This window comes from Vigna radiata, chromosome 2 (genome assembly GCF_000741045.1).
Source record: "Vigna radiata var. radiata cultivar VC1973A chromosome 2, Vradiata_ver6, whole genome shotgun sequence".
In the NCBI taxonomy this organism is placed as follows: domain Eukaryota; kingdom Viridiplantae; phylum Streptophyta; class Magnoliopsida; order Fabales; family Fabaceae; genus Vigna; species Vigna radiata.
In genome coordinates this window covers 4,584,077-4,601,689 of record NC_028352.1, presented here as the reverse complement: position 1 = coordinate 4,601,689, position 17,613 = coordinate 4,584,077, and the positions used below count along the sequence as shown (strand labels likewise).

General features: G+C 35.5%; 4 protein-coding genes across 7 annotated transcripts in view; 3 read left to right on the top strand and 1 right to left on the bottom strand.

Moving 5' to 3' along the window:
* The first annotated feature begins 100 nt into the window (after positions 1-100).
* LOC106754180 (pumilio homolog 2) lies at positions 101-7,148 on the top strand. 2 transcript variants are annotated; one of them, XM_014636184.2, is made up of 11 exons: positions 101-197; positions 457-1,334; positions 2,587-2,732; positions 2,829-4,211; positions 4,292-4,433; positions 4,676-4,783; positions 4,910-5,122; positions 5,202-5,312; positions 5,866-6,060; positions 6,377-6,551; positions 6,645-7,148. In XM_014636184.2, the coding sequence occupies exons 2-11, from the start codon at positions 690-692 to the stop codon at positions 6,680-6,682; spliced, it is 3,156 nt and encodes a 1,051-aa protein (XP_014491670.1). In that variant the 5' UTR covers positions 101-197; positions 457-689; the 3' UTR covers positions 6,683-7,148. The 2 variants fall into 2 exon arrangements, with proteins under 2 accessions (XP_014491670.1, XP_014491675.1); XM_014636189.2 differs by having other exon boundaries at positions 112-1,334; positions 2,587-2,813; positions 2,907-4,211.
* A 3,289-nt stretch (positions 7,149-10,437) lies between these two features.
* On the top strand, positions 10,438-12,996 carry LOC106754173 (transcription factor PCL1). Of its 3 annotated transcripts, XR_002667137.1 has the most exons (3): positions 10,440-11,676; positions 12,401-12,659; positions 12,744-12,996. XR_002667137.1 is itself a non-coding variant. In XM_022778431.1 (2 exons), the coding sequence occupies exon 1, from the start codon at positions 10,753-10,755 to the stop codon at positions 11,665-11,667; it is 915 nt and encodes a 304-aa protein (XP_022634152.1). In that variant the 5' UTR covers positions 10,438-10,752; the 3' UTR covers positions 11,668-11,676; positions 12,104-12,359. The 3 variants fall into 3 exon arrangements, 2 of the variants coding, with proteins under 2 accessions (XP_022634152.1, XP_014491656.1); XM_022778431.1 differs by lacking the exons at positions 12,401-12,659; positions 12,744-12,996 and adding an exon at positions 12,104-12,359 and having other exon boundaries at positions 10,438-11,676; XM_014636170.2 differs by having other exon boundaries at positions 12,401-12,996.
* A 1,339-nt stretch (positions 12,997-14,335) lies between these two features.
* Positions 14,336-15,615, bottom strand: LOC106778626 (pentatricopeptide repeat-containing protein At5g59600-like). The gene has a single exon (XM_014666611.2). It carries the CDS (start codon positions 15,381-15,383, stop codon positions 14,409-14,411), a length of 975 nt encoding a protein of 324 aa, XP_014522097.2. The 5' UTR covers positions 15,384-15,615; the 3' UTR covers positions 14,336-14,408.
* A 1,564-nt stretch (positions 15,616-17,179) lies between these two features.
* LOC106778618 (mucin-5AC-like) overlaps positions 17,180-17,613 on the top strand; it is a 3,843-nt gene continuing 3,409 nt past the window's right edge. The window contains exon 1 of the mRNA XM_014666604.2: positions 17,180-17,267. Coding sequence (XP_014522090.1) covers positions 17,180-17,267 — 88 coding nt within the window. The remainder of the gene's footprint in view (positions 17,268-17,613) is intronic.

Genomic DNA, 17,613 nt, shown 5'->3' with positions numbered 1-17,613 from the left:
TCAGTCGGTTATCACTTGGTCAATTACCCCTAATGTTTAGGAAATACATAAAATATATTTTGGATATTTCTCAGATTCACAAATAAAAACATAAGCTAAAAAAGAAAATAGAAACCAAATATGTTTAGCTTGGTTTGCTTCCTACCTTCGTCTGTATTTAATCTGCCTCTAAATGGAACAAAACCCTAAGGGTTCTTGTAAGAACCAATCGCCGCCGGATTGATCTCTGTCACTGTTTTCTTTTTTTGATCTCACTGCACCATTTCTTCACTCCCTTCTCTCCCTTCTCCCCCTGTTCTTTCCCACCTTCATTTTATTCTTCTGTATATATTATCCCTCAGAAAACATGTCTTCCTAGGAATTTCTTGTCTATAATTATGGGAACTAATTCTGGGAAACATAGAGTGAATTTTGCTGTCTTGTTTTGTGTTTGATTCTTGGGTGGTTTTGTTTCAGCTTCAGAAGTCGCTTCGATGAGGAAAGCTTGATTTTTTTTTCTTCCAGTAACTGCCAGTTATATTTTTGTGAAGTTGTTAACATGGGGCGTGGAGGTTTACGTTTTGTGACGGAAAAGGTTGAGTTTTTGGGTTTGTCGGGTTAGGGTTTAATATCTGCTGGTGGGTAGTGATATGGTTTAACTGGACGAGGTTGGTGATTGGAGAGTTGTGATCAAATTGGGATTTTGAAAAATGCTGTCTGAATTTGAAAGAAGACCGATGATTGGGAGTAACGAGGGTTCTTTTGGAGATGAACTGGAAAAGGAGATAGGGATGTTGCTGCGTGAGCAACGCAGACAAGAGGCTGATGATCGTGAGAGAGAGCTTAATATCTTTAGGAGTGGATCAGCGCCTCCAACTGTGGAGGGTTCTTTGAGTGCTGTTGGAGGGTTGTTTAGTGGTGGTGCTGGCGGCGGTGCTGCTGGTGCTAGTGGTGCCTTTTCTGAGTTTCAAGGGACTAGAGATGTTAATGGGATTGTTTCTGAGGAAGAGCTTAGGTCTGATCCAGCTTATCTTACGTACTATTACTCCAATGTGAATTTGAATCCTAGGCTGCCACCTCCTTTGATGTCAAAGGAGGATTGGAGGTTTCAGCAGAGACTTAAAGGTGGAGCTTCAGTTCTTGGTGGAATAGGAGATAGAAGGAAAGTGAACAGGACTGAAGAAAATGGTGGTAGGTCGATGTTTTCTACCCCACCGGGTTTTAACATGAGGAAACAAGAGAGTGAGGTGGACAATGAAAAAACAAGAGGTACTGCCGAGTGGGGTGGTGATGGACTAATTGGTTTGCCTGGACTAGGGCTGAGCAAACAGAAGAGTTTTGCAGAAATTTTCCAGGTGGATTGCCTCTTCTGCCACTGATTGACTCCACGCTGCATCTATTTCTATTTTTCCTGGATTGTGTTGTTTGGCATTTTGTATTTTCACTTTCATCCGTGACAATATGATCAATTTATGCTAATGTTGTGAGGTCGGGTCTGATCTTTAGTCGTTTATTTTAAGTGTGGGTTTTTCATGTTCTGATGTGTGGTATTGTTCAAAGGTTTTGATTAATTCATGTTATTCTTGAGGGAAGTGAAGTATTGATCAATTATGCTAAATGATGTCGTGAATCTGTTTATGAGTTTTGGATTCTAATTCGTTGTTTATAATGCTTTTTTTGTGATGGGAAGGCGGCAGCTTAACACAGTGAGTTCATCAGAGTTTTTTATTTTCTATTTTCATACACTTCTGTCAATCCTTAAGGATTGTCCTGTAGTAGTTATCCCGTGTTTTATACTGGCTCTAAATTTTTATACTGATTGTTTTGCTACATCTAGTTGATTTGTTACATTCATCATAAAATCTTTTAGGCACGTATCCGAAACAAATTTGTAGTTAGTTTTTGTAATACTGCATACATAGTGCATATCAGTACTCTTACTGTAGTACTATTTGTAAATTTTGGAATGTTTATGGTTGAGGTACCTTCCAGTCTCCGTTCAATTTATCATTGGATAATATTATGGGAATTAAAGTTTGTTATTCTAGGAAATATAATCTACATGTCTGTTATAACCAAATTATAATATAATATATTAAACTGAAGTAATTCAATTACAACAGTCTCTTCTATGCTATTCACTTTACATACTTAGAATACAGTGTGCCATTCATTTTGTGTTCAGAATTTTTAGATACTCTTCCTGGCTAAATTTTCTCTCAGTGTCCTGCTTTTTCTCTTACATTCTCTCAGTATTGGGTTATGCTTCTCCACCAGTTACATTATTTCACATAATTGATATAAATTTTTAACAATTGGAGATTTAATTGGCTTTGCACCCTGTACTTTTGATGGATGTGATATATCACAGTATTGAAGTGGAATACATGTTGATTTTAATCTTGCAGTCTATGTTTTTTGCTTGATCTACATAAAGTACATTTAAATCATTATTTGTTTGCCCTTGTATTTTGAAAATATTTTGTAGCAATTGTTGACATTTCTGATGTGAATTTAGCATATTTTTTCTATGATCTCTTTGATGGGTTTCTTTATTTTCATATCCTTTTTTCTTCTGCTCGTCATTTACAAACAGTAATTGTGCAGGATGATTTGGGGGGTAATACCTCTGTCACGGGCCCTCCTTCTCGTCCAGCCAGTCGTAATGCATTTGATGACAATGATATAATTAGTTCTGCTGAAGCGGAGTTGGCTCATTTACGCCGTGAGTCCACGACCACAGATGCACCAAGGCCAGGAACGAATGTGCAAGGATCATCTGCTTCCCAAAATACTGGTCTGCCAGCTTCATATTCTTATGCTGCTGCAGTGGGGTCNGATGCACCAAGGCCAGGAACGAATGTGCAAGGATCATCTGCTTCCCAAAATACTGGTCTGCCAGCTTCATATTCTTATGCTGCTGCAGTGGGGTCTTCNTTNTCNAGAAGCACTACTCCTGATCCACAGCANGTTGCNAGGGCTCCNAGTCCCTGCATCACACCTATTGGTGGTGGCAGAGCCATTGCTTCTGATAAGAGAGGTGTTTCCAGTCCAGATGGATTTGATGGTGTTTCATCTGGAATCAACGGGTCATCAGATCTTATGGCTGCATTGTCAGCAATGAATTTGTCAGCAGATGACATGTTAGATGGTGATAATCATTTGCCATCNCAGGTTGAATCAGATGTTGATAATCACCGGAGATATCTTTTTGGTAGGCAAAGTGGGCAGGATCATGGAAAGCAACATGCTTATTTAAAGAAATCTGAATCAGCTCACTTGCAAAATTCAAGTAAGAGCAGGAGCGGATCTGATCCTAATCCTAACAATGCATCCTTGGACAGGCAGGTTGAGCTACAAAAGTCTAATGTTTCTTCCAATAACTCATATTTCAAAGGATCACCTACCTCCCATTTTAGTAGAGGAGGTAGTTTGCCTCCTCAGTACCAGCCTTTAGATGGTACAAATTCGTCATTTAGNAACTATGGTATGAGTGGATATGCTGGAAATCCAGCATTGGCATCCTTGATGACTAATCAACTGGGCACTGGTAATCTGCCTCCATTGTTTGAAACGGTTGCTGCAGCATCAGCAATGGCATCCCCTGGAATGGACTCAAGAATTCTTGGAAGTGGTTTGGCTTCTGGAGCTACTGCTCCATCTGATGTGCACAATCTTGGTAGGATGGGAAATCAAATTCCAGGAAGTGCTCTTCAGGCCCCTTTTGTTGATCCCATGTATCATCAGTACCTGAGAACATCTGAGTATGCAGCACAACTTGGTGCTCTNAGTGACCCCTCTGTCGACAGGACCTACTTAGGTAATTCATACATGAACATACTTGAGCTTCAGAAAGCTTATCTTGGGTCTATTCTCTCACCTCAGAAATCTCAATACAATGTACCACTGGGTGGTAAATCAGGAAGCTCCACTCCTCATGGTTATTATGGAAATCCTGCATATGGTGTTGGGTTGTCTTATCCAGGAAGTCCAATGGCAAACTCTGTTGTGTCNACTTCTCCAGTAGGACCTGGAAGTCCTGTTAGGCACAATGAACTGAATATGCGTTTTGCTTCTGGAATNAGGAATTTAGCTGNGGTAATGGGACCTTGGCATGTAGATACCGGGAACATTGATGAAAGNTTTGCTTCTTCTCTGTTGGAGGAGTTTAAAAGCAATAAAACAAAGTGTTTTGAGCTTTCTGAAATTGCTGGTCACGTTGTGGAATTCAGGTATTTTTTTTCCTATTGATCTTGTTCTTATGCTTCCACCCCGAAAATAAAAATGTTGATTGCTCTATTATTATTGACAGTGCTGATCAATATGGGAGCCGATTTATTCAACAAAAGCTTGAAACAGCTACTACTGAAGAAAAAAATATGGTCTATCAGGAAATCATGCCACATGCCCTTGCTTTGATGACTGATGTCTTTGGTAATTATGTGGTTCAAAAGGTAATCGTTAATCTTTTAATTTGTTATTGTCTTTCATGAATTTTTTTGAGTAATGGTTTGTAAATGATACAGAAGCTGTTTTTATGATGTCTATCTGACACCTAGGTGTAATTTTTTTAAGATTAGCTTCTTTTTATCTCTGATGTAAGAACTCATTTAGATACATGAATGGGCTGAGGGAAATCAATCTCTTAAGCATTTTTCTCATATCTGAAAGTGTAGTACCATATGGTATATTGCAGTTTTTTGAGCATGGACTTGCAGCCCAGAGAAGAGAATTGGCCAACAAACTTCTTGGCCATGTTCTGACACTGAGCCTTCAAATGTATGGCTGCCGAGTCATCCAGAAGGTATGGACAATGAAAGGTGGAATTTAGTCTATGTGGAAATATTTTTCTATCGATTTTTCTGAGTGAGTTATAATTGTTTTTGTTCAATTATCAATTTNGTTTGTTCAATTATGTATCCCTCTTTAGGCCATCGAAGTTGTTGATCTNGATCAGAAGATAGAGATGGTGCAAGAGCTTGATGGTAATGTCATGCGCTGTGTACGTGATCAGAATGGTAACCATGTCATTCAGAAGTGTATTGAATGCGTCCCTGAAGATGCAATCCATTTTATTGTGTCAACTTTTTTTGATCAAGTCGTTACTCTCTCAACCCATCCATATGGTTGCCGTGTGATACAGGTTAGGCCTCTTCACTGGTTATGTCACTCTTGTTTGTATCTAAGATCATTTGTCATATAAGATGCCTTTTATGCAACAGAGAGTACTGGAGCACTGCAAAGNTCCTACAACACAGCAGAAAGTTATGGATGAAATTTTAGGGGCAGTTAGTATGTTAGCTCAGGACCAGTATGGCAACTACGTTGTTCAGGTTTATACTTTTTTTCTTTTTAGACGGTTTGGGCTTCTTGTTGTCATGATACTTGAAGTGTANTTTTATGGCTCTCATGATTGTTTGGTTTACTTTAGCATGCTCATACCCTTGGCTGCAAGCCTGATAGTTCACCTTTGTTTGAGAGAAATAGTTATGACCTNTGACTGTAGTCCCAAAAATTGTAATTTTCTTGGGCAGGCTTCTTACCTTTGCCTACAGTGTTGTGATAAATATGTTTTATAATGACCCTTTTCAACCAGAAACTCTTTTTTTTCTTGTTTATGCTTTTCAACTTAGTTTTATTTGTATTTTTTTGAACACATAACACATCAGTGACAATTCTTTTCACTTATAATTCTTTTTTTGTGAAACTGACTTTACTTTATAGCTTATTGGCCTGCTTATTTATGTTTCTGAAATGCCGTCAAGGTTGGTTCTTTTTCACATGTGATAGAGGCTTTTTGTCCATAATACTTCTTCTCTAGTGTCACTGTATAGCATGTATATAGGTTGATTTCTTGCTTATGATTTCTTCCCTCCCTGAAAACAGCATGTTCTGGAGCATGGGAAGCCTCATGAGCGNTCTTCTATAATAAAGGAATTAGCAGGCAAGATTGTTCAGATGAGTCAACAGAAGTTTGCATCCAATGTTGTGGAGAAATGTTTGACCTTTGGAGGTCCTTCTGAGCGCCAATTACTGGTACATGAGATGCTTGGCTCCACAGATGAAAATGAGCCTCTTCAGGTTTGTTGAACTGTCTCTTTCTCATATATGCCTCTACCACTATTTGATGCAAAATTATAAGGCAATGCCACTACATCCTGTTAGGCCCAGTGTAGCCTACTTTTAGGTTCAATAGCATAAGTGATCAGAAATTATTTTCATGATTTATAAGGCCAATGCATGAACTCAGCTCAGGACATCTGTAGACCTTTTTTCTATCCAATGTGGCCTTAATGTGATCGAACAGAAAAGTTTTCACATTTCCAGTGGGACAAGGCAGTTTATATCTCCTCTCAATTCTTTCAGTAAAATTGTAGTGATATTGTTCTATGTACAGGCCATGATGAAAGATCAGTTTGCAAANTACGTTGTACAAAAGGTGCTGGAAACATGTGATGATCAGCAGCGCGAACTGATTCTTTCACGAATTAAGGTTCATTTAAATGCATTGAAGAAGTACACCTATGGGAAGCACATTGTTGCACGTGTAGAGAAACTTGTTGCTGCTGGAGGTATCATGTGATTCCTTCATATATTTGTATTTTANGTTTCATCCAAAATGTTAGATAGTTTGTGAAAGGTTATATGTGTATAATTTGTTGCAGAAAGGAGAATTGCAGCTCAGTCTCCCCAACCTGCTTAGGTGGCTTAGAAAAATAATATTGTACAGCTAACTGAGGCTAGTATGAGCTGCTGCTGCTGCTGCTGCTTCTTCTTGTTCTTGTTCCTTTTTCCAAATGAAGAGGTTATGGTTCTATCTATGAAAAGATGGGTTGTAACCAGTTGGAAATAAAGTTGTCGGTTGTACTGCAGAACTGTACATTTTGTAGCTTTAAGTCTATACAAAGAATTTAAGCTGAGATGAGGCTGATGAGCTGAGGCCCTTGCAGAGGAGATAAAATGAAATTATGACTATACAAGCCTTTTTATGGTGTAAAGATTATAAGATGGTGAGGTAGTTTTTAAGTTGACGTGACTGTACAAAATCATGCCATGTGGAGACCTGTTCTTGTGTAGACGAGGACAGCTTTTTCCCTTCTCTCTCTTTTAGTCATGTATGGTTTATTTACTTTCTTTCCCCTTTCAAGGAGTATAGTTTTTCTTTCAAACTTTACCTTTCCTTATTCTCCTCTCATTTCGATGATCACTCCTCACTCTTTATGTTTTCACTCAATCACATCCAAAATGGGAAAGAAACGAGCACTTGCATAAAGGATCACCAAAAGTAGGATAAACATCCGCATGATAGGAGTGCTACAAAGTGCTTATAAAATTATCGAATGTACTTTTAAAAACTTGAGTTCACAGTCAACTTTCATGGCGTAAGTTATGTGTCCTTTTTAAGCTGATTTTAATCCAATGGACAAAATTTTTTGTTGTAAAATTTCTATAAAAAATTTAGAGGTACTAAATAAATTTAAAAGAAAACATTGAAAACATTTTAAGGTTTGACTTTAAGATAAGTGGGTTTTACTTTACATGTAGACTTGGTTTGAAGGTGGCATGTTTAGTATATTTTGTGTTGACTTTCATTCGGCTATCTCTATTACAACATTTTACAAATTAAATTTAAATTGTAATCAATATATTTAATTTAAAACAGTTAATTAAAATTAATTTTAGTTTTGCAAAAATAAATTGAAACATTATGATGTTGTGGTTACCTTGGAAGATTGTACTCGACCGTAGATGTTATGTTGTTGAAAGATTTAAGAGAGATTGGTTTGAGTAGAATATATTTGATGGTATAAGATTAAAATTTGGTATCCTATTCCCTTTCAGTAAAAGATTTGAAATTATATGTGCGAGGTATTTTTTATTTGTGGCAGTTGCATCTTCCACGCATCATCAAATAAACAACGTTATCTGTTAGTTTGTATTTATTTATTTATTTTATTTTAGATTTGATGAGTTTTATAATGGCTATAGCCTATACTTTGTGGCAGAAGCCAAGTTGCACATACAATAATGCAAGTCTTTCACACTCACTAACCACTCATTGTTTTACACGCACCTCAAAATATTTATATATTAATTAATGTCTCACATAAATTGTTGCAATAATATTTTTTATATTAATTAAAAAGTATGAGTGTACATTTTTTTAAGAAAACCATTCTACTTCACTCTAATTTTTAAAATAATTCTTACATAAAATTAAGTAAGTCCTTTAAATATTCTAATCCAATTACTAGTACATACATAGTGCTGAAAGAAAGCCAGTACTGCAATTCTTAATGAATTCTAAATAAATATTTTTAATTAATACTTGCATATAATAAAAATTAATATTTTATTTGTTGATGGAAAGAAAATAAATATTATTTTTATATAGAAATAATCCAATTATATATTTATGATGAAAATTATATAACATACTTGCATCCTGTCCTGTCCATGAATAAGGGATCCCTGTTACTTTCGCATAAGTTTAACTATTCGAAGATTTTACATTAAAAGAATAAAGAGTACACTACTACATTTATATAATATGATTATTTCAAATATTAGTAAAGTTTTTAAAATTGAATAAAATTAATTTTTTTAATTAACATTATTATATATTTTTTATTTTTAATATGTATATATTTATATTTAGGTAAGGTTTAGCGAGATTGAATTTGTTACCTTCTGCATAAAATGCGGCGTAGGCTGTCCTAGTCGTGTTCCATTTCATCATAGAAAAAAAGCGCGTTTTGAAAAAATAAAACCAATCACCGCAGTTTCATAATAGAAAAAAGCGCTTCTGAAAAAAATCAAAACCAATCACACCGTCCGTTGAATCACTCTTCCAGCTGTTTGCCACCACGCTTTTGGAAACTTTACGCATTCTCATTCTCATTTGCCATGAAAGAAAAAAAACTTCATAAACCATACTTACTTTCTTGACATGCTCTCACCAACATGGCAAATAAAAATATTTATTAAATTAATTTAGTTACCATTATTATCATAAATACATGGATGCATAATTAAATAATTTAGTTATTATAGTAATTTATTTTGTATGTTGAATACTTATTGAAATCCCTTGTTATCATGTTGAGGAGACACATTACTTGTCAAAATCCTAGGCAATTACTATGTAGTTTAAATAAATTCATTAAGATTTAAACTTAACTGGCTAGTAGTTTAATTAAGAGCCTGTTTAACGTTAATGTGTTTATTCTATCTTTAAAATATTTTGAAATTTAATACATAAAAGTATAAATTAGTCTGCTTTATTTATTAAAATACTAATATGTTATCAAAATGATTATTCCAAAACACATAAAAAAAACGCACCATGATATAAAAAAATTTAAAATTTATTTTTTTATTTATTTCAACAGTATCTTTTTCTATTGAAAGTAAAAGGTGACCTATTAGAACGTGAGTAAAATCAATAATGATATAAAAAAATTAAAATCTTAAAAAAGGCAAATTGAAAATTAATGTAATAATCTTTACATTGAAGAACATCCAAAAAGTAAAATACACTTTCAATGATTATTTTATACCGTAGTTGTTTTTCTTAATCTCTGTCACTTCAAATTTATAGTTAATGTCGGTTTCTTGTTATCGTCACTATATCTAAGGGTGTGGATAAGCCAACCGTCCATCTCGTGCCTAAACTGCAATTAGTGTATTATTAGGTCTAATTTTATTTCAGCTTTATACTTTAGATAAATGTTAATAAATACTTTTAGTAGAATCAAAAGATGATTTTAAAGTTTGAAGTAAATAAGTAAATGTTTTACCGAAAAAGAAGTCAATATATTTATAATATAAAAAACACATTATCATTAGATATGTAATTATTTTAAGGAAAAAACTTGTCATAATAATAATAATTATTAAAATATACACTAACTACTATTTATTTTGAAATCTAATATTTATAACTTTTAGGATTTGGATTTATTTAAAATAATAGTAACAATAATGCTAAAAACTAATTTTGAAGGTGTTACATTAAATACGCCTTGCCATTTCAAACTCTTGCAGGTAAAGTTAAAATTTTAAAGATAAATTCAAGTTATAATTATGTTGTAAACGAAAATGATGGATTAATTGTAGTTTATATTATATTAATTTTTTCAATTAACATATTCGTATTCATGTGTATAAGTTTGTTAAGTAGAAATGAGGAGAAGGGCACTTTGGTCAAGGCAGAGGCACGTGTGTGTGGTTTCATTTGAAGAGAGGTTAAATATTAATTATTTAGAAATAATAATAATAATAAAAAAAAAAGAAGAAAAGAAGAGAGATAGATATTTAGAGGATCAAAAATATCTGGCTAAGTCGTCCACGTTGGCATCAACCCAACACCCATCTGGAATAAGATATTGCACTTTTTCTCTCCTTTTCACAATTTTTCTGAAATTAAAATTCATAAAAAGAAATTAGCAGCATTATTTCATTCATCTATATCATTATTTATTCATTATCCCTCTTCCTCCTCCCCTTCACTTTCTTTGTCGCCACCACACACGGCCGAATCTGCCAAATATCTTCACCACACAGTTGCAACCAATTTTCGTTTTCCTTTTCGGGAATCTTCTATCTTCTGTCTATTATCCAATTCTATCTTCTCAATTTTTCACTCTTTGGATCTCAAATCTTTTCAAATTTTCAGGAAGAGATATTTATATATCTGTGTTTGTGTTTGGGTCGGGGACATAGAGTGTGTCAGAGGCGGTTAAATTTGTTTTGACAGTTACAACTAACTGAATGGGGGAAGAGGTGAAGACGAGCGAGTACGACGAAGAGCGGGTCATGGAGTGGGAAGTGGGTCTCCCCACCGCCAACGATCTCACGCCTCTCTCTCAGCCGCTGATTCCGCCGGAGCTTGCCACAGCATTCAGCATATCTCCGGAGCCCCACCGCACCGCCCTAGACGTCAACCGGGCCTCACGCAACACGCTCTCCACGCTGCGCGGCGGTGGGAGCGTGCACCAGGCCTTCTCCTCCTCCAACAACCACCAACACCACGAGGAGGACGAGGAGGAGGAGGAGGAGGAGGAGGAGGACACCGATCGCGACGGCTCGGGGTCGGATTCTCGGAAGCATCGGAAGATCGAGTGCGTGGCGGAGGAGGCGGACTCGGCGGTGCGGACGGAGAACTCGGCGGAGCGGACAGCAGTGAAGCGGCCGCGGCTGGTGTGGACCCCGCAGCTGCACAAGCGGTTCGTCGACGTGGTGGCTCACCTTGGGATCAAGAACGCGGTGCCGAAGACGATTATGCAGTTGATGAACGTGGAAGGGTTGACCCGCGAGAATGTGGCGAGTCATCTTCAGAAGTATCGGCTTTACCTGAAGCGGATGCAGGGTCTCTCCAACGAAGGTCCTTCTTCATCGGATCAGTTATTCGCTTCCACACCTGTGCCTCAGAGTTTGCACGACTCTGCTCCTCCCAGTGCCCATTCCCATGGTCAATCCCATGGCCATGCCAATGCTCATCTTCCTGTTCCCATGATGTCCATGCCCTATCCCCCTCCCATGATGTCCATGCCTGTCCTCGGCATGCCCCATGCCCATGGCCACATGGGAATCCCTATGCCTACTTCATCCGCCACCTCAGCTTACCATCCTTACAACATGCTGCACCAAAGGGATTGGACTCACCTTGCTCCCAATGATAAATGAGCCTCTAAGGTCAGCCATCTCTGATTGAAATTTCAACCCTCTTTATGGAACACGTTATGTGTTTAACTTGCATCTTGCTTGAGAGTAAATTGAATGCTCTGTTTTCTACGTGGCTTGTTAATTGTGTTAGAACTTAGCAATAAGTGCGTTTGTTTGTTTTGTCCTCTGGAGGTACTGAATCTTTATTACATCAACTTCAAATCAAATGATTAATCGATGGCTATCGCTCCATGGAGAAATTATTTTGTGTTCTTGTACTACTTGCTAGAGAGATTATTACATGATCTAAGACTACTATCATCTTTAAATGATCTGCACATGGCTTAGTTTATTTGCTCGTTTTCATTAATTGAAATATTCAGTTATGTGTCACGTAGAGATTAGTTAAACCACAGAATGTAGTAGTTCTGGTTCATGTAATAATTTGTCCTCACAGGTTGGCCACGAGTCTCGAATTTGTTGAAATGTGAACTGGCTTTATGGTGTTTGAACTGANTTTTAAGGATAGAAATATGTACTGTGTGATGTGGGAAGTATATTTCATTGGATCTTCCTGTACTACTTTCTTTTTCGTTTAGGAGGTTTGATGAGCATATCTTCATTTCANTTTATATTGCGCTGCCTAGATTCCACGACATTATCAGTTGGTGGTGGTGGTGAATGGTTGTAATTTTAATACCATCAAATTTGCTTTTATGGCCCTGAAATATACTTATGAATTTTCTTTTTGTAGATTGAACCGCTTGATTTTTTTCTAGTAGCTTTCCGAGAAGGGGAATAGCTGCNTTAACTGTTACCCCTGTAATTCATACAAATGGAATATTGAGGAAGTATATGAAGAAGACCATGTGGAGCTAGATTACAATCTGAGTCAGATGGTGTACCCTGTGCACAGATTTGCAAACTTCTTGGCACGCATATCTAATTCCTGTCACCTAATTACGAGAATTCTGGCTTATTTCTTCTGGTCTGCCTAGACAGCTGTTTCTAAAGTAAATTCTTAACTAGTTCTTGATTCATAAATTATAGGTTCTATTATTTTGTGTAATCCTGAATGTTTTNAATCTCTTTTTCAGAACNNCTGAATAAAAGAGAGACTGAACAACAGACAGCAAACATTTATACCATGCTCTGGCATTAAATGTTTTTGCTTTATCTTAAAGCTCATGATCGTTATTTCGTTTGATAGAGATGTATCATTTTCTTAAATTGGGTGCTGTAGGTTTCTATGTTAAATGGTACACTGGAAGTAGAACGGGGATTTATACCTTGTATATATATAGAGGCAGAACACACGCATCCCAACCTGGAGAATTCTTGTTTAACCCATAACACAACTCACTTCTTGGGCACTGCTTTCTTTTTGGCGGTAATGGTCAAAGATTAACCATCTATTGTTTGATTGATTAAAGATTACAAGTAAGGCACAAGTCTATTTTGAGCAAAATAAATAGGTGTTTTGAGAAGAACCATATTGTAGGTATTTTTACTTCCCGGGCAACTTATCATTTATATATTGAATCGTTTATTTTAAGAGGTGATAAGTCTTATAACTAAATTATATAAATTTATTAAGGTGCTTTGTGAATTGAATTACTTAAGGAAAAGATAAAAAGTAGCTAAAGATTCAAAGCGCAAGGACACCTAGTTGGAGGTCAATTAAAGGAAACTTGTATGGATTAAGAGAAAAGGCATCCAATGGGGACATTCTCTTTTAAAATAGATAAAAAAAGAATACAGGGGTCTTGGAATCTTACACAAAGGCGCAAATGGCTTCAAGTGGATTAGGTTTCTTGGAAAAAATAGATTAAAGTTTTAGGGCCCCCAGTAATGCTTTAGATACAAAAAGTAGACCACAAGTCGTTTTCGCTTGAAAATAAAACTTGGTAAAGAATGAAGCAAATTATTCCTTACATGTTTTCAAGAACTAAACTTTTTCCGAGCCCGTTGCAAGTACGTGAGATGCAATGGAAGAACTTGTGCTTTTGTTGCCCAAATAGCCTTTTGGGTATCTTTCCTTAGAAAAAGGAGAGCAACATATCTTTTAGTCACTCCTTTAAGTGAAATATTTCACATTTTTCACAAGTATTATATACTAGTAATTAGCATTTTAAAGAGGGACTGAAATCCTGTCAATATTCCTGTCCTCCCTATTAAATGTTGACAAATGAAATGGTAAAGAGATGAAATTAAATGAAATATAATGAAGTTAGTATTTCGTATTTGAATATTTTTGGTTAAATATTATTAGTGTAAAAAATTACACTGTGAATTAGATAAAATATTTATTAAAAAATCAATAAATTCATCGCAAAATTATTTTAATATTTTTTATAATAAAATTAAAAAACTACCTCTGTCGATACTTAAATTCATTTTCAGTTGTTCTCATCTTTTTTTACTATGATTCTAGATAGGGAAATGCCTAAACAATGAAAGGAGTGGAATGACACTTTCGTTTCAACACCTTTTCCTGCAAGGTATGCATGGAGCTATCTATTTCTTCGTAAATATCTAATTTAGACAATGAAATGGAACTACTACTCATCTCCTTTTCCTTCCATCGTATTCAATATCTAAAAAGGATGCAACCATATGGACAAGAAATTGCTTAGGTCCAACGGAGTATGTTAAGGAAATGTCGCCTCAGAAGAACACAAGACGATAGATCCAAAATTATATCTCTAGGTGCACCATTCTCTCCATGAAGCAAAACCTATGGCCTCCACCGACCTATAATGTTATAAATTATTTATCCAACTCAAGCCTTGAAGTTTTCTGAGCTTTCCCTTCTTTATCCTTTTCTTGATCCTCTCAACCTTTCCCCATTTGCCTGCATCAGCATATAGGCTAGACAACAGAAGATGGTTTGCAGCACTCTCGGGCTCTAATTCCATCAGATGCAGAGAAGCGATTTCGGCAAGCTCTACATTACCGTGATTTCTACAGCCAGCCAGTAATGCACCCCACACAAACAAATCAGGTTCAATTGGCATAGCCTTTATCATGCAATAAGCTTCATCAAGTTTCTCCGCTCGACCAAGAAGATCCACCATGCACACATAATGCTCCAGCCGTGGCTCAATACCGTATTTTTCTTGCATGACCTTGAACAACCTCTGCCCAAGTTCAATGTCTCCAACATGACTGCATGCAGTGAGAGCTGTCGTAAAAGTTAAATGGTCCAGCTTGGCAGCCCCTTCCTTCTCCATCTGATTGAAGAGCTCAATAGCTTCCACGCAATACCCATGATTCGCAAAACCAAAAATGATGGAGTTCCAAGTAACCGTGTTCTTCTCAGCCATCCTACTAAACAAATTCNTTGCTTCAGAAATGAACCCACATTTTGCATACATGTCAACAAGAGCACTCCTTACATATAAATCTCCCTCCACCCCAGTCACCAAAGCGTAGCCATGAATCTCTCTCCCAATTCTAACTCTTGCTGCAGTAGCACAAGCAGGCAAAAGGGTGCTTATAGTAGCCGAAGTTGGGCAGAACCCGTGACTCAACATTTGCTTAAACGCGTCAAATGCCTCGTTATTACGAAAGTTCTGCACAAAACCAGATAGAACAGAAGTCCATGATACCACATCAGGCTCCAACCCATCTGAAATCATTACTCTAAAAATCTCAGACACCATTCCCAGGTCACCCTTCTGCGAAAACCCAGATATCAAAGAGTTCCAAGTCACCACATTTGGCTTCAAACCCATCAACTTCAAACTTTCCACCAAATCTGCAAAAATACAGAACCAACGTTAAATTGGCCACAATTATTCAGGAAATATGAATTCTTCTCCTATCCTCTTTATCACTCTAAATCAAGTTTCTTCCATTCAGTCATGGCAATGGGTGCTCAAGGTTTTATCATCTTTAGTTCCCAAGAGAATCACGTATTAACAATGGATCCAATCTCTTGTAATAGTAAACTTTCATATGTAATTTGAGTTGATGAAGTATAATACATGTAATATAAAATGTGGAAAGATATGAACTTTATACAAATTAAGACAATAGGGATAATAAAAAGAATTATGTAGCAAAACTTATTTAATAATTTTTGGAAGATTTAAAAGTCTTATTTTTTCTAATATATGCAGACATCACAAATTCATGAACAACTGTTTCACGTTTCTTTGAAACATTATACTTGTGGAAAGGGGTGGGTAACTGAAAATGTACCTAATAATGTTTGAGTCTATAAATTCATTGCAAAGTTCAATATTATCCACTAATTATTATAGCCCGACAACCATATTTAGCTGTTTTCTTAAAAAGAAAATTACGTTGTCTATGTTGATATCTATGTTCATGTTATGTTGTGACATGTTTCAACGAACAAAAATTCTACACTAATACCCACAAATAATCCACATCAATCTTTGTTTATTTACGTTTATAGTTCTTATTTATAAATGACACATGAGTTGTTTTTTTTTCCTCATAATTTTTAAAAAATATTTAAAAATAATAATGTTTTGACCCAGTTATTCATTTTGACACTCAAATGAACATTAGATGAGTTTCAATAATGATTTTATTCAGCTAATCATATTGGGAAAAGTTACTTTGATAGAGTCTTTTAAAAAACATTTATATGACATTTTTTTTAACATTTATTAAAGATGAAAGAGTAATTTTTGGAAAGGAAAAATTGAACATTAGTGTATCATTTGAGTGTTTTCATCCCATGAGCGTGTCAATGTATCACTACTTAAACATATTGCACCATTTTACAAATTAGTAACATGACACTAGGTGAAATTAATGTATTTGACACGTTAGTAGTACTTAATATTTAATTGAAGATACTTATACTCAATATTTAAGTGATAAGTAATGATAGAATGACATATTTTTACATTCATTTGATACACATTAGATAAAATAGTTATATAAGAGTGAATTTTTTATATTTTTTCAAAAAGAAAAGAAAAATGGTACTTTGACACACATAAATTTTACATTCTTTGACATTACCATTTATTATTTTTTTAAAAAAATATAAAAATTTATTATTTTACTTTTATACTATGTGTCAAATGAATGTAAAAATATGTTATTATATTATTACCTAAAAAAAGTAAAAAATAAAATAATAATATCAAAATGAAGATAAGAAATTTATGTCGGTCAAAGTATATTTTTCTTAATATATATATATATATATATATATATGCATTGTTTGAGTTTGTTGATAGATGTACCTTAGAATGGCAGAGGTTCAATGGTTTTTCTGGTTCTGGCGTGGTCAAATTACTAATTTAAGGAGTGGTTATTGTAGTAAGGAAAATTGTTAGTGTACACGTGTGGAAAGAGACTCCATAGGTGAAAGTTTTGGGAGGTTATTCAACATTGCAAACTGCAANAACCCCAGAAGCAATTGCATGAGCACGGTTCGTTTTTTCTGTTCAATTTCTGCCTCTTATTGTCCACGGATAAACCAAAATATAAAAGCAGAGTTATTACAAGGTTGAGACAAATTGTGTTCCGGCTTTCATACACAGAAATGGCTCAACTCGAACGCCCCCAGAGACAGCTTGAAACTACTGCAAAAGCTCCCCCTGCCATCCACACCATGGAACAACTCCTCCGAGGTAATCATCGTTTCCTCATACCATAATGTTTTTCCATGCACGTCTACTCAAGGTAACTCCTCTTTATCACTCTAAATCAAGTTTCTTCCATTCAATCATGGTAATGGGTGCTCACTTATTAACAATGGATCCAATCTCTTGTAATAGTAAATTTTCATATGTAATTTGAGTTGATGAAGTATAATACGTGTAATATAAAATGTGAAAAGATATGAACTTTATACAAATTAAGACAATAAGGATAATAAAAAGAGTTATGTAGCAAAACTTATTTAATAACTTTTGGAAGATTTAAAAGTCTTATTTTTTTTTCTAATATATGCAGACATCACAAATTCATGAACAA

Excerpts from the sequence above, each read along its gene's own strand:
- LOC106754173 (XM_014636170.2), top strand. The coding sequence starts at position 10,753 with ATGGGGGAAGAGGTGAAGACGAGCGAGTACGACGAAGAGCGGGTCATG.